Source organism: Cyanistes caeruleus, chromosome 5 (genome assembly GCF_971803275.1).
Source record: "Cyanistes caeruleus chromosome 5, bCyaCae1.hap1.1, whole genome shotgun sequence".
Taxonomy (NCBI): domain Eukaryota; kingdom Metazoa; phylum Chordata; class Aves; order Passeriformes; family Paridae; genus Cyanistes; species Cyanistes caeruleus.
Window position 1 is genome coordinate 51,712,699 of NC_141705.1, and position 23,623 is coordinate 51,736,321.

The following is a 23,623-nucleotide window of genomic DNA, read 5'->3' on the forward strand; positions in this document are numbered from 1 at the left end:
CAAGTAATATAATACACAGCTTAAAATAAACTGATTAACGGAATCTCAGACATGCACATTCAACGGGGAAATCACATGTTTTATCAGTAGTTAATAAATTTGGAAGCTAAGAGTACCTGAGTTATAATTCAGAATACTAATGCTTACAACAGTGAAACCTCTTGGAGCCAAACTGATGCAAAACAAGCATCAAAGCTTTAAAATAAAATTTATTATTTTCAAATGCAATCATGTTATAATACAAAATCAATAGAAGTGTAGAGAAACTGAATGTTGCATTAAAATATTCATATAAAACACTTACGGCTCATTATTAAGGCACTCCATTAGAATGCATACTTTAAATCAGATTTTTATGAGCTCCAAGTACATTACTTACTATAAAAGTGTGTTTAAAACAAACAAATAAAAGCCTAAAAACAAATCCAGGATTTCAGACTAATAGCTTTGTGATGAGGTTCAGAAGCACTGATCAGGAAAATATGTTAAAGCTTCTAGCTTAAATTGCAATGTTATTGACTTAAGTGTAATTTTTTTTATTCCAATGTATAATTTTTTATATATTATGTTGTATTTTCTAAACCAGTTTAAAAAAAATTATATATATATATGACCTAAATTAATATGAGCTCAAATTTTAACAAAACACCTTCTGCAATTTATCCCATTCTATCCTTTTGTGTTTACGCAAGAAAGATATATCTTCCACAGCTACACTTCAGGAAGAAATGTCTGTAATATTTTTCATAGGTTGTGAGAAATGGAGAGAAGTAGTGTTGGAATAATGATGAGACTATTTTCTAACTGACATCTGCCACAGGTGGCAGACATATTTTTCTTAGTTCCTTAAAACATGTTTATCCCCATTTGCTTCTAGCAAAAACTAAAGAGTTTCAAAGCCTTGTTAGTGCATACAATTTCCTCAAAAAACTTTATTTTTTTTAAAGTGGTTCTATCAAAATTAATTCTGTTTATCAAAATGAAAATGTAAAGTATTTGAGACTTCATCCATTTCATTTTTTCTATTGCTCCTGCTGTGCATTTTAAAGCAGGAGTGCACCATGACAAGAATATTTATTATTAAATTCTATTGTAACTTACCCTTTGATTAAGGCATTATATCATAACTTCAGAACAGGCAAAAATCTGAGCACTGTAATTTTAAGGCTGAATCATAAAAACCTTCCAACACTGTGAAGGAACTATAAATATTATGAAGTCATTGAAAGCTTCACCATCCTCATTTTTATTATTTGCAAAGATCTCAAAATGTACAAAGATGTGTCCCTAAACCATTACACAGAGGTAACTTTTTAGCTCTAGAAATCACTTTTAAGATTCTTTTAATTGCAGGATACAGCTATAACCGCTTTAGGGGAAAACATGTCTCAGCGTTGTCATAAATTCAATATTGAGACAAAATGACATATCAGTTCTGCTCCTGAAGTTCTTTTAGCAGATAAGAAGACTTAACTGAAAACTTCTACTTTACAAATGGATTTATGTATAGTAAACTCTGCTGCATTTTGAAATATATGAGCTATGTAGTGGGAAACTACAATATATCATAAACATGATACAGAATCCAAATTGAAACCACAGGGATGGATCTCGTTGTCTTCTCAAATACCACCATTTGTTTCTTACTGGTCTTAAAAACACCACAGCGCACAAAGATTTACTGTACTTTCAACTGTGTTTTGCTAACAACACTGGAATGCAATTTCCACTTTCTGATGCATCCTTTCTCTTCTTTCTCTTTAGAAACCATTGCACACAGGTGCATTTTCTGATCCAGCCCAAACATGAGACTCTCCATCAACTCAAGCTGCTCCTCCTGATGGGCAGTACCTGCTCTCATCAGGCAACAGCTGGCCCTTGACTCTTTGCTAACATAACTTTTTCTGATTCTTGCCTATAGATGTCTACATCCTTTTGATGAATTTGGGAGCCTTTAGCAGCTTCATGGATGTTTTAACATTTGTGCCTGCTGTAAATCTACTCCCACAGCTCTGGAGGCTGAGGGTGGTAGATATTACACACACACACATATATAAAAATAGATATATAGAGGGTGTTTTCAGTGGAAATCCACAATCATCATTTCCCAATCAGCTTATGACTTGTCTAGCTCCTCTAGATCCCACAGCCTGCATGGGGAGGACTAAAGGGATTAAATGTCTGTGTTTGGATTCTCTCTCCTTCAGTTGAAAATCTCGCTGAATATTTCATGGCCACAGAAGTAAATGTCTTTGGGCTTACCGGGGTTTACCCCACTGCAGGAAAATAGTGCCTACTGCTATAAACAAATTATCATTCAGCATCATGCTTAATGAAATACAGTCTTTCCACAAAACAAACAGACACAGAAAAGGAACACAACCAACCAACAAAAAACAAAACAAAAAGCAAAAAAAAATCCCCCAAAACCAACCACACACACAAAGATATCTCCACCACAAAAACCCCAAAACAAGCAAACAGAAGCCAAATTGACTTTTGTCTCTGATACACATGAATAGTCAGTGTCTAAAAAGACACATTTTTAAGTTTTCCTGCTAATAGACTAATTTGGAACAAAGAGATCTTGCTGTAATATATATATATATATATATATATATATATGTGTGTGTGTGTGTGTGTGTGTGTGTGTGTACACAGTTTTAAACTTGTACCAGCAAAATTATGATTCATATGAGCATTCCCTGCCTTTCAGATGTACTACAGGGGCTCATCATACTTACCAGCCTACAAGACCACACAGCCTCCAAGGAGAAGCCCTTCAAAAAACATGCAAGTTAGAAACAATTTATGGAAAGGTTGGATCATTCAAAGATGATCTTTGAAGTCCAGCCTAAACTGTTGTATAATTCTATGATATAATATTGTGGGATGTGGTTGTCAGAACCCAGCAAGCCATATAATTGTGTCAGTCTGAGCTTGTGGTTCTTGAAGAAAGACAATTTATCAAATTCAAATCCTGGGAAATGGCCCAAGTGGCCAATAAGACCAATAGCATTTTGGCCTTTTTCAGCGATAGTGTGGCCAGCAGGACCAGGGCAGTGATCTTCCCCTCCCTACTCAGCACTGGTGAGGTCACACCTCATGCACCAGGTTCAGTTTTGGCCTCTCCCTACAAGAAAGATACTGAGGTGCTGGAGCATGTCCAGAGAGGGCAGCAAAGCTGGTGGGTGATGGGTCTGGAGCACGAGTGTTATGACTTAGGGAGTGTTCAGCTTAGAGAAAAGAAGGCTCAGGGGAGAAATTATCATGCTCTACAACTGCCTGAAAGGAGGCTGTAGCAAGATGGAGGGTTCTCCTCTGAAAGGATGGTAAAGCACTGGAACAGGATGCCCAGGAAAATGGTGGAGTCACCATTTCTGGAAGTGTTTAAAAAGCATATATATGTGCTGCTAGGAGGCAGGGATTAGTGGTGTGTGTGGCATTGGACTCAATGATCTTAAAGGTCTTCTCTAACTTCAGCAAGTCTATGATTTTAAATCTGTTTAGATCTACTTTCACACACTATGGATTAAGATCTGGATTATAACCCACAGATATGTATCAGTCCTCCCAAGGCCTTAATTCTGAGAACTGAGCCTTCCCCACCCTCAAAAGCCAGAATTTAATGACTCATTTCATACTATCATCACTTCATGCCTCCTGCTAAAAGAAGCAGTTCAGTTTTTTAACATCCCTCTCTCCTGTCTGCATGGTTTTCCCATTAGGAATTTTTGACTAGGATACCCAAATTGCATACAAATTTGGGTGGAAATATATAGTGTACTAGAGATACACTTATTATCTCCCTCTTCACATGACAAATTAGCTATGACACCCTCATTCTTTTGGATTAATGGAGGATTAAATACACATTACTTTTTCCTACTCCTGGAAAATATATGTTTGTTCCAGTTAGAAGCATTTGTGAAATGAAGTAATTTTCATCAGATGATAGCCTTGATTGAAAACAAAGCAGCTCTAAAGAGCAAAAGACAGGCATTAAAAACTTTAATTCTGAAAAGAACCTATAATTCATTGAGAGTGTCCACCTTAAAACAAGTAATTCCAAGTCGAGTTAAGTGTTTTATCCTATTAATTTCAAGGATGATGAACCATATTCTTGAAGCAGCACCCACTGAGTACTCCCTTAAAGGTGAAGAGAAGTCCCTAATGGGATTTCCAAAATCACATAGAAGCATTACTGCCTAAGAGGTCAATGAAGCATTAAGTCCATTCTTAAATAATACACAGTTCCTTCTGACATTATTCAAAATGTCATTTTTGAGGCACTTCAAAGTTTCCAAGCACTTCAGATCTCTGAAGTGAGTTACAAAGCTAATTTGCTCAGCTGAAGCATTTGAGGATAAAAATTCACAACTTACCAGCCAGTTCTACAGATCCATGTTCACCGGGAGGCTTTCACAGCTACTCAAGCAGAAGAAAAAGCCATATAACCACAGTAAAGGTATTTCAAAAGCGGCCCAACCAATTGTACTGATAACTCTAAAGGGTTCTGCCAATATCAAGTTCGGAAAATAAAAGTGATCTAACCCCTTGACCTGGTTGACCTGAGCCAACTGCGAGCAGTTCAAGAGGAAGAGAGGAATCATAAATGAAGGAAAAACATTTAATGTACACAAATCAAATTTTACGTGCTACATAAATCTGGTCAATATGCAAATCCTTTTTTTTTTTTTTTTCCAATGTAGGTATTAAAAACCTTCCACACTATTTCTGCTATTTGAAACTGTCCAGGACAAAAAAAGAATCTCTGCTGCAAAAATGACTGAAGTTCTTTGTCATTCTTTGCTCTCATGCCCATTTTGAAGCACAGAATAATCGCACAGGAGCCTCTGTGGTTAGGCACTTGCCTAGCAGCATCAACAGAAAACAGGAGTTGCTGTTCCCAGCTTTTTTAAAAATTATTATTAATTTTTGACTGATCTTTCTCTAGTTTCCATTGTCATAACAAGATATGAAAGGAAATTAAAAACACAGTTTGAAAGTGGAAAATATTTCTCCTGTTCTTTGCTGTCAAGACAACTATATTTTCTTCAGGAGATGGGTAAAATATAACCTCTTTTCCAGATGAACAGAAGTGAATAAAATGCATGAAACTATATAATTTAAAGTGCATAAAAAAGATTTGTCTCCCTCTGATGAAAGCAATCAGTCAAAATAGGCAGTTCCCAACGCACTGAAAATATTTTTCAGTAAGAACATTCTTATCAGTTTTGACAGGACTGGATATTCTGAGCAAAAGAGAGACGAGCTCATCCCTGCCAAAACTGTGAAGAGAAATACTACAGAGCACTAAGGTCCCAAGGGGAATTTCTGTTTGACATCAATGCTTCTCCCCAGGGTTCCCTTGCATTCTCCCCTTCCTCCATCCTGCATTCTCCCTTTCTCCCCACACAGTTCCCAGTGCAGGAGCATGCCCATCTTCACTCCAGAGTGCTGCAGTTATTCAGGGGTTTGAAAGACTTTTCATTTCAAAATCATTACTAGCTTTGTAAATCATTGTTAAAGGCCATACACCCTGTGAGCTAGAAACTGGATAAACCTGGATCTTAATTGAGTTGAATTTTCACAGGGCATGTATCCTTATGGTTCTAGACCAGGAAACCTGGACACCTATTAGTACTACAGCCTAAAATAATTTCTCTTTTTTACAACACACTAAGCACACTGGAGCTCAGCAGACATGGCTGACTGTTCTGCTGAGAAGAAATAGGTGGGATAACACCTCTACAGTGCACTGTGCTGTACTTGGGTTTATGGGTATTAGGTAGGAGTCTGAATTCTGGGTCATTTTGCTTGTACACCTGATCCTGGCTCTTATGGATTACTGATGGATGTTTTGCTCCACTGCTGAATAATTCATGTGGAATGGGTTGAGTTGTATCAACTCTGCTCATCATTTATCAGAAGGATGTCTTGAACCTTCGAGTTCTGTGTTCCTGGGGCAGCATCCACCAAGCCACCAAATCCATCTCTGGATTCTTTACTTTGCACGTATTACAGGCAATGAAATACTCATCCAAAGAGGCCAGGGTCAGGGCAGACAGCTGGACAATCCGGTACCAAAAATTAGATTTCACTCCCCCCATCTGAATCAGAGAGTCCCAAAGCTGATAAATTCTCCAAATGGTACACTACTGATCACTTTGAGTCAGTCTGCCTCTCTTTCTGCATCCTCAGATTTTAAAAAAAAGTGCTCCATTCAAATACTAAAAAGGAAATTTATTTTTAAGACCTTTATTTTTTTTTAACTCAAAAATTCAATTATGGATGGATACTTTAATTTCTTTTTCTATTATACTCATGCATTTGGTTTGGCTTTTAAGCTAAGCAGTAGTATGCCTCCAAGTAAAACACAGTTCTGTATTAATTCTAGTTTCATTGTGATGGCAATCAAATCCCCAACACTTCGTAGCCAAATTAAATTTCACTGAGATTTGACCAAAGATTTGCAGAAGCTACCAGAAAATAAAGAATCAGTGACTGTCTCTCAATCTCTTTATTGCATAGCACTAAATGAAAGGAGGAAATGCTACGCTTCAGCAGGCTTACAGCAAAATTTCAGTACTGTGCTGAACCAGAACATCAGGTCTTGGTTTACCAAGGTATTTAATTACCTCTTTATCTTTACTTTTAAGTAGTTTATTTCATTTCTAGAAGGGTGATTCAGTATTTAAAGTTGCTTTAGAAAGACTCTTATGGTAGTACTATGTCAGGCCCACCGAATTCTCCATCAATACTAGAGGCAAAACAGTCAGACACAGCAACTTTTATTTCTACTCACTAGAAAATACACCATCAGTAATATCTCTCTGAATTGCAGGGATATCTTTCAGTCCCATGATAAATTGCAAGTCAACCCTTAGAAACATCTGAACAGGTCGCATCTTAAAGTACCAGGTGCTGATACAAATATACTTTTAAAATCACATCACACAGCTCTACCTTGATCATGCTCACAAAGAGAAAAGATGAACCCATCATCTACTTCAAGTAGCTTACCAAGAAGCTAACCGAGAAGGAAATACTTCATATGCTCTTGGTTATTAAATGGGGTTAGTTAATAAGTGTTGGCAGAGCTGTATAACTTCTCTTTTTACTTAATGGCACAAAAGGGAATATGAGATAATGGATGCAGAAAATAAGTTTTAACCTTATAAGAATAGACATCAACTTCCTGAAGATCAAAATATATGCTTGGAACATTACTCTGTGATGCAAGTGTAAGAAAAAAATACAGTCTTAGAAAGAAATGCTACTACTTGATCAACAAGTGTTTTCAGATGAAGTGAAAATAGCAATTATTTTAATAGAATGAAGAAAAACGCAAACCATCTCTGGACAAATAGCACAGTTATGGAGTGTTAAGCCTTAACAGTCTGTGAAATAAAAACCTGCCTGCATTGACTCTGCAGGGCAGGTGCTGCCACTTGCACTGGCAGAAGTGGGAGGAACAATGTAGGTGTTAGAGAAGTTCCAATCCCTTTCCCATGAGATGCTTGGCACCACAGATCTCTCTTGGATCAAAACAGGCAACATTTCCTCCTTAAGAAAATCAAATCAAAATGATTTAGGACTGAACCCTACAATCCTAGATGACAAATACAGATGCTCAAAGCATCCTAGGTTACCCTGGTGCCCCACCAAAGCTACCTGTTTTCCTCCATGCTCACAGCGCTATCCTTCCTCCAAGGCATCTCTAGCTGCCCTGAATGCAAAGGAAACCTTGACATGGACATCTTTGTGCAGACAGGAATTGATGCAAGAGCCTGGTACAACATCTTGCTCCCTCACTGGGAGGAAATAACCTAAAACATCCTCAGAAATGAAGAGAAACATACAGGAGGTGGGTGTATGCTAATATAGATAGGGAGGTAGAGCAAAACACACCACGATCTTCAAATGCCCACACGTGATAAGAAAACCAGCATGGGAACAGAAAGAAAGTCCTCTAAACTTCAAAGGATGTAGAACAGAGCCTTTGAAGATGAGCCCATTATGAATTACAAGGAGCACTGTAAGAAACATGAAAACCATTTTATTTCTGTGGTGCTGTTTCCTACACCACTAAGATGTAAGACAGTACTCAGAGCTATCAGCTCCCTTTTGTTCATTTGTTTGTTGGATGGTTATTCACGGGAATGGCAGCTTTTATTTCAGCAGTACAGATAAAAGTATTGCACTGAAATTTAAATGTCAAAGAATACATACTCAAATGTCAAATACCAACAGACAAATGCCAACAGAGAAATGTCAGAAATACACCCATGTCTCCCACGGAATAGAGCTACATCTGCACAAATGCAAGCCACAGTATGACGTGTAAAAGCAAGAGTTTTTCTTCAGTTCCCTTGGGGTTCTAATACCACTGGTGCCAATAAAATGTGTACCTGGCAGCTGAGAGTATTACTCTGAGTACCTGGCTCTGGCAAAAAGTGCAGGCTAAGTGATCCTTGGTCTGCAAGGTGATGGATAACATTTATTAGAGTCATAAGGGTACAAAATTGCTGTTTCAGGCAAATCCCACTCCAGGATTTGCTAACTTGTCACTAGGTGACGGAGACCAACACAATGACTGCTTTCCAGGTATGACAGGAGCCCATGAAAGTTGAAGGAGGGGACATGAAGACAATTTTTCCTAGATACATGGCCTAATTTATTCAAATGAAACAAACATAAGCATGAATTCTTGGTGTATCCTAAACTATCTGCTTTTTTTGAGTCCTGGGAATGATCACCTATGAATATAAGTGAATGTTGCAAAGTATAAATTACTCCAGAACCCAAGCAGAACAGATTTCAAGCAGAATTTGGACTCTCAAGAAATTCAAGTGTGTTTTAAAATCTTACTTGCTTTATTAAAATCAATTGACTGTCCCTCAGGAAAACAAAATAGCAATTCTTTACACAATTCACTTGATGGGAATCTCTGGTCCCAATGACTTCAATGGGCCTTTTGTAATGATTTTACCCTTCATTATCTCCAATAAAAGTACTTGAAAATATGTTGATTAGGGAAGATGCATTAGCTTAGAAATTTCAGTCAGTCTGCTAATTACAGCTGCTTCCACTAGAGTTGAGAAATAAAAATGCTTAGGTAGTTCAGCAGTCAGATCACTAAATACATGAAAATTTGAAGTGTACTTTAATTAGTATAGTTAACAAAAATATATCAGATTCCTGTAATTATCATGATTTACTTCCAACACTAGTAATTCATACGCTGTAAAGTAAATCCTAATCCAAGATAAAAGATGTGAACTTTTGGCAAATAGTAAAACAGCCTAAAAATTTTCTTCTCTGTCTCTGAAGCGATTGTTTTAAGAAACCTACCTTGTTTTTTTAACTCTGTGACATTGACTAGAAATACCATAATAATTTTAAATTATTTTCTTATTCAATTTATTGCAAAAATTTGAAATAATTGGAATTTTTTAAAAGAAACTTCTGAGAAGAATTAACATATTCTCACAATATATACAGAACTTTCTAGAGAAAAGGTCTTTCTAAAGGTTTCCCTGGATTATTGAGTGCTGTTTAGGATAGAAAAATTGAAACAGTTTTAATCTGTTCTGCTCCGGACCCTTTTTTTTTTACCAGCTGCAGCGCATCACACAACTCTATCGAGAGGCATTTACTGACTAGCTTTTTCAAGAGGAAAATTTTCTTATAATATCTATATTTAATTTAAAATGCTCACCCTTGCAAATGTTAAAAAACTCACAGACTTTTAATACCTTAAACTTTGCTTTTCTCCTTAACAGGATTATACGATGCTGAGTTTCATCATCTAATTATATTCTGAGCAAAATTCTATTCTTTTTGACCAACTTCAAATCTATTTCCCTATGTATGTCTCTTTGCTCTTGAACTATCATAAAGAGTAAACAAGGAAGATTCAAAAAGGCCTGTTTGCATTACCCCACTGTTTTACATAAGTTAGGTGTGCCCACAGACATTAATATGTTTTAAAATCAAACTCTTCCATAGCTTAAATTAACAGCACAATTCTAAATTACACCATCAAAAAAGAGTTAGAATTGCCAGGAAGTATTTTTGTATTTCTATATTTCCAATATATTACTGTGAGTCTATCTTTCTTTTCTATCTTTTTGGGAATGAAAGAACACAATTTAATACTTCACTCAGGCATTCACCCAGACAGGCCTGAAGTCAAAAAAACCCCAGTCAAAGTCAACCAAATAAATTAAATGAAGAGATACAGATTTGTCCTAGGAAGGTAGCTCTAAAGAATAAATAGCTCCTCAGTGCATAGAATGAAAAATAAATCAAAATATGTTGAAAGAGACAGTACTTAAATGTAAAGGAATAAGGACTTATCCAACATTGTGGTCTCCAAAGACTCTATGAGGTACCTCCAAATATCAACCAGATCCAGTTCTGTCCAGTTTCTGAAGCATCTGTCAGGACCTCTGCTCAAAGTGACACAGCCATAGGCTCATGTGTACATTAGGGTATTGACAAGAGATGAAACAGCACAAACAGAATAACAATTCCGATGAACAGTGGAGGAGAAAGTTAAGTTTTTATACACTTTAGACTTATTTGTCTCTTCCTTCCTTCAGAGTATTTATCTGTTGCTCCAGAAGCTATGCAGACAAATGATGCACTTCATCATACAGTGACACTGACACATGGAACCAGTTTACATGTACTAAGAAAACTCATTTCCTTTCAACTACTTCATGCTCCTCCTATACAAAACCCAGTATGATGTGATACCCTAAATGATGAGATCTTGGGTATTTTTCAGGAAATCTGTACTTGAAGGAGAGTTGCTCCTGGAAAAGCCTATTAACATTTTGTTTACCTGTGAAGTTCCACATGATTTTTACAATACCAGATGAGCAGTTATTCAAAGTTAAGGATATTCATTGCACATAGAGACATGTTTCCACCATTTGGCACACAGGGCTTAAATTTAAATTTAGACTGGCAAAACTCAAATACCAAGAAAGAATAATTCTGCTGGACGTTGATGCCATTCTCTGTAACATTCCAAGTCCAAGCCTTTGGACTGTGTTTTGCAGCTGAATACATAATATTAACTAATTCTGTAAAAGTTAACTCCTATTAAAATACCATGTATTTATTTCATGAAGAGGCTACAGAAATTTTTATCTATTATATAACAGAATTTCTCTTTCCACAGCCATGAATTTTAATCGTCTAGCAGGTGGAGCATCCCACTTTGACCAAGTATCAGGGACCAATCCGGGTGCTCTAAACATAATTCAATGTAAAATTTGCTATTTTGGACAGGAGTTGTAAGGTGTTTGTTACAAAACAAACTGACTTTTACTGGTCTTTTGGGACAATCCATCAGCTTAACACATTCTATGTTACAAATGATATCTTGATCAACACAACCTCCTCCAAGACCTACTTGAAATAATAAAATAGATGAGCATCTCAAAGTTCAAAGCTTTTTTCCCCATCTCTTACTCCATTAACAATACAGAACACCATGTTACCTGCCACTGAATATAAGCCATTGAATACTTATCTATTAACATGGAGCACAAGAAAAGCTTTGAAAAAATGAGTAAAAGTAATCTCTTGTTTGAATATATGTAGCCTCACCTTTCGGATGCCTCTGCCAAGATCTTCTCCATAGTTTGTCCCCAAAATTTCAAAATGCACATTGGGATTTCCCCCATTTTCTGCAAATTCCAGTTCTCCAGTCAAGCCATTCACTCCACCCTATTGAGATAAAAAAGGAAAATGGACTGAAAACTTCTAAGTGGGTAATTGTAAAAACCTTTTGTTTCTCGAAGGCCTTCATGCACTAACTATGCAGGTAACTACCAGAGCTAGGATAGTTTTTCAAAGACCATGTTTTCCTAAAAATTCTGAAGGTTAAATTATTCCTGCATCATAATGAAGTTCTTCACAGAAGAATTAAACTCAGAAATGATAATCAGATGCAATACAAGCAATAGTCTTCTTACTCTTAGCATATTTTCACTCCGATTTTTGTTCTTTGACCCACCAGGATATATGTATTAAAATTTTAACTCCAACAAACTAAAAAAAAAAGATTTTGCAAAGCACTTTAATGGAAGCAAAGCTAAACACAAATACATTAAAAGAAAAGTAAAAAAAACTAGTTATGTTTGTTGATATTTTTTTTTCCCCCCCACAAATGTCTCTCCCCCATGAAACATTTAAACACGAGGGCAGGCTGAGTTTTAGACAAAGTTACATGCTTTTTTAGCTCAATGTATCTGATTTGCACAAATCAAGAAGGGATAAAGTCTAGCTGAATGCAGTGTTTTTTCTTTTCCCTCCCAACCATCCTTTACTAAGCTCTTCAAGCTAGCTTTAAAGTTTTTACATTTCTGCTGGAAGGGGTTAAAATACTAGAGATGAAACAGTAGAGTGAATAATCCCCACAAAGAATTAGAATTGAAAGGGCTACACACACCACAGCCATACTCAAAATATATTCCAGAGATAATTCAACATGACACACATTTCATCTTTGTATAAGAACTGTGATGACCTGAAATATAAAATCAACAGAGCCATGTGAAATGCTGATAATGAAAACCTGTACCCTTCAAAAATTTCTTCAGTTTACAGATTAAAGGAAAAATTGATGTTTAGCCCTCTCCCTCAAGAAAAAAAAGGTAAAAAATATTTTATGTACAAAATATGAAAAATCTGCCTCTGGTGTAAAATCCCATGAAATGCAGTTTTTCCCCAAAACATAAGGCAAGAACTTTGCAGTTGTGATTGCTGTTTCACTTAGGAGCTTTTTTTATTTCAACTGGAAAAACTTGCAATATAAACCACCTAGCTAAGCACAGAAGCCTTGCTGAATCATGATATTAAAAGCTCTATTATTACGTCTTCAGTTTGGACAAAATCCAGGAAGGAATACAAAATTTGCTGTGAAATAACAGAATGTTCTTCTACTTTTATAAAACATTACTGCGATTATAACAAATATAATGAAATTGATCATTGAGATGATACCTTTAGAATTTACTAGACTACTAGAAACTAGTACTGGAATAAGACATAAATAATTAGATACTTATAATACAAATTTTATAATAATACAACTATTTTATGAGTGCCATTTACAGCTAAAACAAATAAAATCCTTTGTGTATATACATATTTAATGATCTAAGTAAAATATTTTCCATAATATTTTCTTTCTATAGTATTTACTTTTTAATCCTGTACTAGAACAAAAACAAATTTAAAAAAAAGAAAGGAAAAAAGCCAATAGCCTGATTAAGGGTACCTCTAAACAGACTTTTGCAGGAAGACTCTGGTTTGCAATTTGGCAATTGCAAACCAGACAATTTCAACAAATGTTGTGGTTATCAAGACACTCCGATTACTTTTTATCTTGACCAACATCCTGCAATAACCAGACCTTTGTGGCTTTTATACTGGGGTTAGCACACCTCTGGCTACATCAGAGTAAAGACAGAGTGAACTTGTGTTTACCCACAAAATCACTTGAACATATTCTTTGGTAAATAACTGAGTTTCACAAATATAGACCTTTTCCTCTAAATTAAATTTGATTTCATCCTACTCATGGACCAGAAGCAGAAACCTGCTCCACATACCTTTTCTCTCATAGGTTCTTATCTGGTTTTTTTGAATACCTAAGGCACAGTGTCACAGAACATAGGATGGAGAAACACCTGTCAAGTGGCACAGACCTGCAAGAGTTGGGATGCCCAGCTAATTACTCAAAGCTTCCATCTGGACATCACCAGATACTGATTTGCGTATATTAGACTTTATATTTCCTATATTGTTTCCTAAAACTTTCCTGCACACTGGGTATTAAATCTATGGGTTTAAGTGATCTTCAAGCAGGACCTAGAAAAAGGAAGGGAAAACTCTGGAACTAAATGGTGAAAGAAAGGAAATGTTTAACCACAATGAAAAAATATCATGCTGTCTGCAAACAAATGTTTTGTACAGCAGAAAACAGAAATGGAGAATATGAGATTTTCAATCTAGAAAATGGAAGTGACTATTTTCCAGATTGAGAGTGGTCCCAAAACTTAAGGAACATGAGATAGAATCATGTGTAAAATGCAAATAATTTTTCAAGACTTGAGATAGCAATTTGAAATGTTAACAAGCTTTTAAAATTATTTTTTATGACCTTTGTCCTTATTTGAGCAAATACAATTAAAAAATAATTCAAAGAGCCATTTAACCTCAATTATACTTGAAATAATTAATCAATCAATTTCTTGCAAAAACACAGGATTCTTTTGAAATATATGTTCCCTTACATATAGTACAGGTTAACAGAAGTACCTAAGATGCTTTGGAATTTGATCTCCATCCAGAAACTTTGTTTAACTTGATTTTTAAATGGTAGAAATTGTAAGGGCAAGATGCAAATTCTAAGTCTGTCAGCTTTATTTGTTTGGGAACCCATCTTAACCACAACAACATTATTTCTCATTTATCTATTTTGGCAATCTATCATTCTTTCAAAATTTCTCATTAAGGGGTGTCCTAATCAGAGCTTCCTCTCCTAGACTGTGTACATATGAAAATAGTGTAATAGGAGCTCTGATTAGAATGGGAACGCTGCCAGTTTGGGAAGGGCAGAGGCAGAAAGACAAAACAGCAAAGAACCGCCCATGTAATACCAACAATACTAAATTTATAGGAAATTTCTTAGAGGCCTTGGTTTCTCCTCCCTGTCTGGGACTGATCTTGTTGGACCTGAAGGCCATGCAATCCTGTTATTGCTCTCTACTACTCCTCCCTGTCCCACACAGCCTCTTCACAAGGCTTACACAACCCTGGTTGCTGCTTAGGGCTGATAGAGTAGAGCAGGATATTGCCTAGGAAGATTTTCAGGACGCTGCTCCAATTTTTGTGAGTAGCCTTTCACAGTATGGATCTCTCTGAAACACTTGATTAACAGCATGTGTTTTATCCCTCTGCTAATGCATAGTGGAAGGAGATCACAGAGGAAATGACCATCTGTATGGCAGCTACTGATGCAGTAACTTCCTGATGAGATTTTTCCAAGTGATTTTAGTGTTAATCATGATAATGGGCAAGAGTAAAAGAAATTTTGCATTCCATTTAACTTACAGCAACAATGCTATTTGGGGAAAAATGAAGACATGTTTGTTATCTACCTTCTCAAATTCTTCCAAGGTTCACCTGCAACCATGCAACTTCCTGACACATATAAAAGTGAAGAGTGGAGTGTCAGTTGCTAGGCCAGAAATGTTTTACTTATGATTCTGATCACTGCTCTGGGCTTTACAGAGCTGCTATAAAGCTTGGCAATATAATTAAATCCTACTTGAGTCCCATCTAGACTGGCAAGATAAACTACAGTTTAGATGTGCTTAGGCACCACTGTACTGTAAATCCCTGAAGAAAACACTATTTACCTAGCAGTCAGGACCCCACTTGGGAATGCCAGTGTGCCAATCATCAGCTATAAAATATTGTACTTGATCTCAGCTTCTGTCCAAACTTCCTCTTCTGTTTTCTTCAGGTACTGGCTATTTTGCAATTAAGGATAAAACAATGTGGCTACAGGCAGGAAAAAATGCTATAAACAGTAAATATGCATTTCACATTTTATTCTTGAAAAAGTCTGATCTTGAGAACATTGTTGAGTTCTCAACTAGCAGAGACAATCCAATCTACTTTTTTGCACATTACCACTGAGTATCACAGACATTTCTGAGACCAGAACTAGTTGATAATTCCACCTATGATTCATGAAGTAGCAAGAGGTACAGCTCATCTTCCAGAAAAGAACAGGCTCTGTGTTGCTGCTAGCACTAAAAATTTGCTGCTAGTGAGCTAAACAAATGTGACTGGGAAGAGCCCTTGAGACATGTGAGAGAAAGTATATGCAGAAACTTGATGCCATCTTGCTGAGTTGATCCTCCCTATAATCCTGCTTACATTTATTCCCAGGCTACTCAGGAAGATTAATTTTTCCCCACAGTAGAATCTTTTTCCAGTGATACTTATTTCTCCAACTGTGAAATAGCTTTACTGAGAAATAAACAAGTGAGCATGTGTTTAGGGATAGGTCCTATTACAAAAGTGAATTTAAACTAATTGCTGGAGCTGGCCAAATTCATTAGAAGGATTGCATTTCCTGATGAATTTAACTGTTTATTCAGTTCTAGAATGGGCAGAAACAGATATTAGATTTAAATAATTGTGGTAGGCTTAAAATGTTTTCTTTAGGCTTTGTCCAATCAGCCAAATTCACAAAGAAAAACCGCTTTTGTAGCTTTTTGTAGAAATAGTGATGCATTGAGTCAAATGCTCAACAGTGAAAAGTAATACAGACAGTAAGGAATGACTTAGATAGCTTTTTTTTCACCATTTTAAGAAATGTTAGAAACTAATTTCCTCTCTTTGCCTACTCTCCTTTACTAGCTCATTAACTATAAAGAAAGCAGTTTATTTACCACCAGGGTAACAAATTTAACAATTGCTGCTGTAGATAAAACATCAGCAACCCTTTCTCTTATCTTCTTCAGTGAGTAGCTTAATAAAGATTTCCCACCTCTGTTCTTATTTCCCCCTCCAGAAATCAAAGACAGTTTTCCCCCTGCAGCTAAAACTGCCAGATGTTCCTGTTTCTGGATCTTTTCAGAAAAATTCTCAACTCTTTTTCTCTTCAAAACCATACTTGAGTATAATTTTACTCCTAGTGAAGCTACACTGAGAGGAGGGACAAACTGAGAGCAGGTGATGATTTCAACTCTGCAATACAGGTCATCATGAAGGGAGAATGAAGGTGTTGCAGAGGATGGAAGTTCTTTTTCTGGGAGTATTTAAGAAATCCCAGAATTTATTTTCACCATGAATTATATCAATATCATACTATAATATTCCATTATATACCACTATTGAAAACAGTGGTGATTTCAAAATGAAAATGCAGAATTTTTAATTCAGAAACTATTTAAATACCACGTGGTCACTTCCACCTGTTTTCTTTCAAAATTAAGGGAAAGTAATATGCTTTTAAGAAAAAAAATCGTATTTCAGTTTCTTTTAGAGGATTCTCCAGGACAATAGGAGAGAAAAGATATTTAAAGAATAAGGCAAGATGAGAAAAAAAAGCATTCTCAGGAAGAGAGATTAAGTGGGGGCTGTTTTCACTTCATTGCTTTTGTATTTTATTGTTTTCCTGATACCTCATCAGGCATTCATCAATGCCAAATTTTTAATTTCAAAAGTAAACACCTGTGATCCCAAGGTTCTCCTACATAAATGCTTTAGTGAAAGAAAAGGGTAAGTAGGCCACAAAACTAAAGCAGAATTCCTGTTCTTGTGCAATTCCAGCTCTTGGCTTCACAGTTAGCTTTCCTCTGCCTACAGATTGAAATGCTGCTGACATCCATAAACAGTAAAATTTCTGTATTTCATTTGGATTAAATTTTGCCTTTCAATTTTAGCATGTTACTTCCAGTATTGGGAGATAATTCCAGGAGTATTTGGATTATTCAATATATACTAATAAAATAGTATCTTATCAAAGTCACCTAATTGAAATAGCAGATAAACCCAAAAGTGACAAGATGAAAGCCTGGTTAGTTGTACAGATCAGGAATTTTTTTGGCATTTGATTCATTTTTTAGCAAGCTAACAACAACTCAGGAATTTCTGCTTGCTCCTGCCTTCTTCAATGCCTTCATAATTCTTCTGGCCATTTAAATGGAAAAGTGTGCAACAGTATTTACGAAATCCAAGGTAAGAAGAGAACCAACCTTGCCTGAAACATATATATGTTTCAGGTCAAAATATATGAGACTGCCAAATGTGAACTTGAAATTGATTAAGAGCAATACAGTTTGGAGTCCCTTAAAGACTTATCCCGCCCCTGAAATAAGAAATGTGTCCTGGATTATTCTTGCAGTCTCATGACTTCAAACCATTAGCATGGAAAGTGGAAACAGATACCAAAGAAATCCTTGAACTATCATTTTGGAGGTAACACAGATTAACCTGGAACTGGGTAAAATATAAGCAGTGCTCAAAGGAGTCTTACATTTTGCCTGCATCATCATAATTTCTGGAAGAGCTAAATACCTAATGCAGAATGGCAACTTCTCAAGACAACATTATATTTTAAATTATCTTTATGTCCTGTAGTGAAAGCCATAAATAAAACATCATTTTAATTTATTTTTTTTACTGTCCATTTTCTTTTCTGTGTTTACAATGCCAGCACTTTAAATGTAAGCACACATTACCAGGAAGTGTATGCAGACAAATGAGGCAGTTTTACGAAAGACATCAATAACATAAAGAAAATGAGGCAAACAACTTACAGGGAAGGGCAAACTCTCAACCTGTTCATACTGACTAAATATTGACCAGAAAGGCTGTGATATTTTTCTCTAAGTATGTGGAGGCTGTACACATTGTGAAGAAAGGAAATAACTAGGAGAAATAATCTTTAAAGACTGCAGAACAGGAAATAAAAATCACAGGGAAGCAGCAGCATTGCATTAAGCTCTATCAAGACTGTTACAGGGATATTTTGTGGTGGCAGAATATAGCCTAGATAATTTAGGGGTTTCCTTACTCCCATTTCTATGATTTCACTTTATTAACGCCAAAGGCAGTGCAATGGCGAATTCTGCAGAACATTACCCAAGCGTAATTCTGCAACTTTTGTTCCTTTCTTTACAAAAAAATGAGTAAATATATTTCCTTCCTAACCACAGTGAAACTTCTTCAACCGTGACACTTGCCCACCTTTGACACTTTTTCTTCCTTGAACATCCAACTGTTTGGTAGTTTTGGTAAACAAACATATTTGTTTTATTTCAATATGATTATTATGACATGGAAAAAACCAGCCAACCAACAAATAAAAACCAACAACCCAAACCAAATAAAGACCACTTCCATTCAGGAACTGTGAGTGTATAAAAACCATACTGATAAGAGTAATGTGCACCTCAGGAGGAAATACTGCCTAATGTGAGTATTTTAGAAATCAAAGATGAGGAAATACAGGGAAGAAGTACCTTCTTGATGGTTTCCAACATAGATCGCCCTCCTTGCCAGGGTTTAGAGTTCTTCCTGATGCAGGTGAGGCTGGCCATGCTGTGCCACTTCCTGTCCTCCAGCTTCTTATGAAAGGCATTTGCCAGCAGGAGAACAGTGTCGTATATATACAGGTTTGAAATCTGTAAAGAGACCAAAAGGGAATCATTACCATTACTATTTGTAGTCTCCTGCCAGCAGCCAGAATTTATCATTTGTTTTGCCTCATCCATAATCTGGTAATTAAATAACTTTATTTGGTATAAAGAAGAACCTGTGAGAGGCAAAATGTCACACCTTTGGGCTTTGGTAAAGTCTGCAGCTGGGGGCTGTAACACTAAAAGTGATTTGCAACAACAAATTACACACGCATGAGAAGTACAGGCAGCCCAACCACTGGCACCGCTCCACTTGCCAGATTTACAGCTCTGCTTATGACCATAAACAGACTTTTATTTTTAAACAATTGCTTGTGAGACTCAATTTTTCAGTCACCAGATAACTGGACACCATCAAATTAACTTCAAGCCTGTTTTGATTTTTTTAAAACCAGAAACTCTGAAAATTCAGAAGAGATTTCATTGTGGTTTTTTGCTCCTGATTTATGCAGTCAATTCTGATTGGCACTTTCTAGCATGAAATAAGACTCAATGAAATTTTTGTCAGTGTGTAATTGCATGTTGATTCTTCGACTTACAGTGTTTGTCAGACTGTTTGACATTGGCTGCTAATTCCTTGCAGGACAAAACTCTTACAGAGTAAATGTGTGTGTTTCACTGTGAGCACAGCTGCATACAGTGTGAGGAAGTTCTAGTTTGGGATCAAAGGCAGAACAGTAGAATTTTGTGCCACTTCCACTTAACCATGTTCTAGTTTCTACATAGCTGCTTTTAAATGCACCCAGTTCAAAGTCAGATGTGAAAGATACAATTAAATGTAAAAGAACAGAAGCTCAGAACTCACGAACACTTCTGAAACAAGTAATTTACAGTATAGTTTTACATCAGTCTTTTCTGTCCTCAAATGGCAGGAACATTTCAGTTACTGACAGTATCATAAAAAGAAACCTCAGCTGTCCTGAACAGAGGTTCTCATGAAGAAAAATTATGTTCAGAAATGAAAAGGGCTTTTGGGAATATTATTTTTAGATAACCTATTGGTCATCTGAAGTTATTGAGGGAAACACAGTTTCCTCAGATGCATGATAAAGTGCTCTGTAGAGCATTCCTAGTGCCTGACAACAAATTAACCAGTGGCAATTTGAGGCAAGGTTGCTGGGATTTTTTCTGCATCAGTCACAGACAAGCCAAAAGACATTTCCTCAGATTTGTGGAATATGTTGGCTACTCTCTGTAAGGGTTTTTTGCACTGATACAGGTGGTGTGTATAAAGTTTTAAAAGAAGAAAGAAGCTTACACAAGGAAAGTATGGGAATTTAGTGGGCCTATTCTGCTTTTTAAATAAATCCAAAGACTTGGAAAGCCCTGCAGCAATTGGGAGGGGGTATACAGCAAGGAAGCACAATAATGCTGAAGATCTGAGATACTGATTGGCAAATTCACGCATCGCTTTAAAAAATGGAAAAAAAAAAGTTAAAAAAACCCTAAACACCTCTCTTCCTGTCTAATTAGTCCTTCCCATATAACATCTTTTAATATTTTTATTTCCTTTAGTAAATCCCATCTTTCTGCTGGTTTTGCTTGTGTCATCCACAAACTGCTCTGTTAGTAGCACAGATGCACAGAACCTCTGATCCTTAGCACCCTTTTTCTTTAAATGATCATTCTCTGTGTCTGCCTTCTAAATAAGGTGCTTCTTTATTCTTACTTGAGCTCCTCCAGTGGCTGTGAACATTTCTATTTTGGTATTCACCCAGGAACAAAATCTACTTTCTTCAGATGCACAGGCCAGGCATCATTGTGCATGACAGGATTAAAAGCATGGATGGAGGATGTGGGCCCAGGTTAATCAAGTATTTTTAAAACAACTGAGATGATTTGGCCACATATTGTAAACCTACGAAGAATTCAAAGAATTTCAGCTAAAACTGTTTCTCCAGTGAAGTCGACACTAGAGGGACATTTGTTGGTTTAGAGAAGGGAGGAATTATCACTGTGCTGTAAGGCAAGCTTTTTTTTTGTACAAGTCTTTGCCAAAGAGAAAAAGTGGTGGTGCCACACCACCTCTGGAGAGCAGAGGGAATAAGGTCACTAATGAGACTAAATTGGTACATGAAGGGCTGTGGTTGCCCAGTCATCATTTCCTAAGAAAATGACATTGCTTTCAAGGTAACTTCTGTAACCTACTACCATGGGAATAGAAGACAATTGTCACAGTTCATGAGGAAGGATGCACTCACTAATCTAAGAGTAATATAGCTAGGCCTTCATCAAGTATTAACAGGGCTCAGGAGGACAGAGTTCAGCAGTTATTAAGCATTGTTAGTCCTTCACTAATAGTTGAGTTTAACATTTACTGCAATCAATCACTGATAATGCAATGATAAAGACCCCACAATTAATTCCTGTTTCTCAAAATCACCCTTCCCTGTCACTACCAGAAGTATGCTTCATTTATATCTGTCCTGATGAACAGAAGGAGGGTTGTAATTTAAAGTCACTTTACACCTTTATTAATTTCCCATGTAAATTTATTGGAGCATTTAATGCATTGCCTGGTGTCCATTGCTAATCCCTTCTTTATTCTAAATCTGTTAGGCTAAGGGCTGGACACTTGCATTACTAAGTAGTATTTATCTGTATAACCTTCTGTTAATGCAGTATAAAACTCAGATGTGAATATTTTATCCAGAGTGTAGAAGAAAGATAGCATCAGATTAAGGATGAATGATTAATCTGGATTATCAGTGTTTATTTTATGTGTACCTACAATATTGCATATAGCATTATGACAAAAGGGTTACAGTACTAAATTCTTCTGTCAATACAGTTTTTAACTTTCTGCCTTCAAAATGATACTAATGTATAGAATTTGTTCCAATTAGGCCAGTTCCAAAGATGCAGTGGGACATCTTCACCAGAATATTTTTCAGTGTTTTAATAAAGATGCTGAAAAAAATTAATTATTCACACAGACTTTAGGGGGAGTAATTCAGAAAAAAAATAAAGAAATTCACCCTTATAATTTCCAGAGAATGTTCCTGATTAGTCACACTTCGATGTCATTAAAAAAAAAAAAATAGTAATTTCAATTTATAAACTGTTCCAACTCCCCACTGGATTAGAAACTAATTTATAATATTGTTGGGTAGAACAAAGAAGCAGCAAACAAACCCCACAGCTACTCAAAGGATTGTGCATCGTGCAGAGGCACAGGGGAAACTGTGTCACAGTTTTCCTTCCTTGCAGTTTATAATGTTGTCTCACTCAGCTAAAATAATGAAGTACAGCCATCTCAGGGAAAGCATGAAAAAATCAACTCAGTTGCACAGAACAATTACACCAGCCCAGTTTCCATCATTCCTTTGAACCAAAATACTGTGAAAGCTTCCAGTAGGAACATTGTAGCTCTCCAAGCTATAAGTAGATCATGACACACAGGTTAAGGTAGAAGATCCAATCTAACAAATTAAATGGAATTTGCCAATTTGTTGAGAGTAAACTTTGAATTCTAGAACTCATCTTTCCCGGATTCAGCCAACTGCTGAAGTGAAAATGAAAGTGAACTTGAAGAGAAAGACAAATCAAAATGTACGGCATCCCATGGACACATGACTTTTATTTTCTGCCTTGCTGCAGCAGTCAGTAACTTTGCTCACAAGAACTGCTCTTTGCACCCCTGCATGTGATCACACTCTCAGCTTGAACACACTGTCCCTAGATGACCAAAGTTCCCCCTAGGACCATGCTGCCACGACAGAATGGCACAACCTAAAGGATTTTTGCACTTAAACAGTCTGTAGATATATCCTATGCATCAATGGGCGTCACACAGCCCTGCTTGCTTTGAGAACTCTAATAGGATCACTGTGCACTCTGCTACAGCCAGTTTTTCATGTCATCAATAATTGCTGGCTGGCTGCTTTGTGAACTAAAATTAGTGGCACAAAGGCTCTCACAACTAATCTGAAACAGGACAAGACTATTCACACTTTGTCCCTTACATATTTTCATTTTAAACAGACACTCTTCAAGACCTCTATATTTTCCACCCAATGTTTTCTCTCATTCTTCTCTTTCAGAATCATGAGGTGGCTGCTTTTAGCTGCTGGGTCAGATAAGCTCCTCACTCCACTGCTAAAAATAATAATATGAAGCCATCTTTCTACAATTGCAGAAATGTTAACAGAAAAATAAAAAAATCAAAAAATCAAAAGTAAAATCAACATATTAAGCCAATTTCACACTCCTGATTTGCCCAAGTTTGTCATGATGAAACCTAATGAGAGAAAACAGAGGACCTGTTCTTGGAAAAACTATGTGAAGTCAGGAGGACAGGGATCCTGTTGCTGAATTCATGTGGTAGGAACCTACTATAGTTTAATTGAAGTTTGTGATTAACAACCCTGAAAATA

General features: G+C 36.4%; 1 protein-coding gene across 7 annotated transcripts in view; it reads right to left on the bottom strand.

Annotated features, from left to right (window-relative positions):
• Nucleotides 1-23,623, bottom strand: part of GRID2 (glutamate ionotropic receptor delta type subunit 2) — a 672,274-nt gene that overhangs the window by 180,518 nt on the left and 468,133 nt on the right. For all 7 annotated transcript variants that reach the window (XR_002864118.2, XM_023925816.2, XM_086888568.1 and 4 more), the window contains 2 exons: nucleotides 19,071-19,232; nucleotides 11,629-11,748 (listed from right to left, as the gene is read on the bottom strand). Coding sequence is in view for 6 of the 7 variants with exons in the window: in XM_023925816.2 (XP_023781584.1) it covers nucleotides 11,629-11,748; nucleotides 19,071-19,232 (282 nt within the window). In the remaining variant the exon portion in view is untranslated. The remainder of the gene's footprint in view (nucleotides 1-11,628; nucleotides 11,749-19,070; nucleotides 19,233-23,623) is intronic.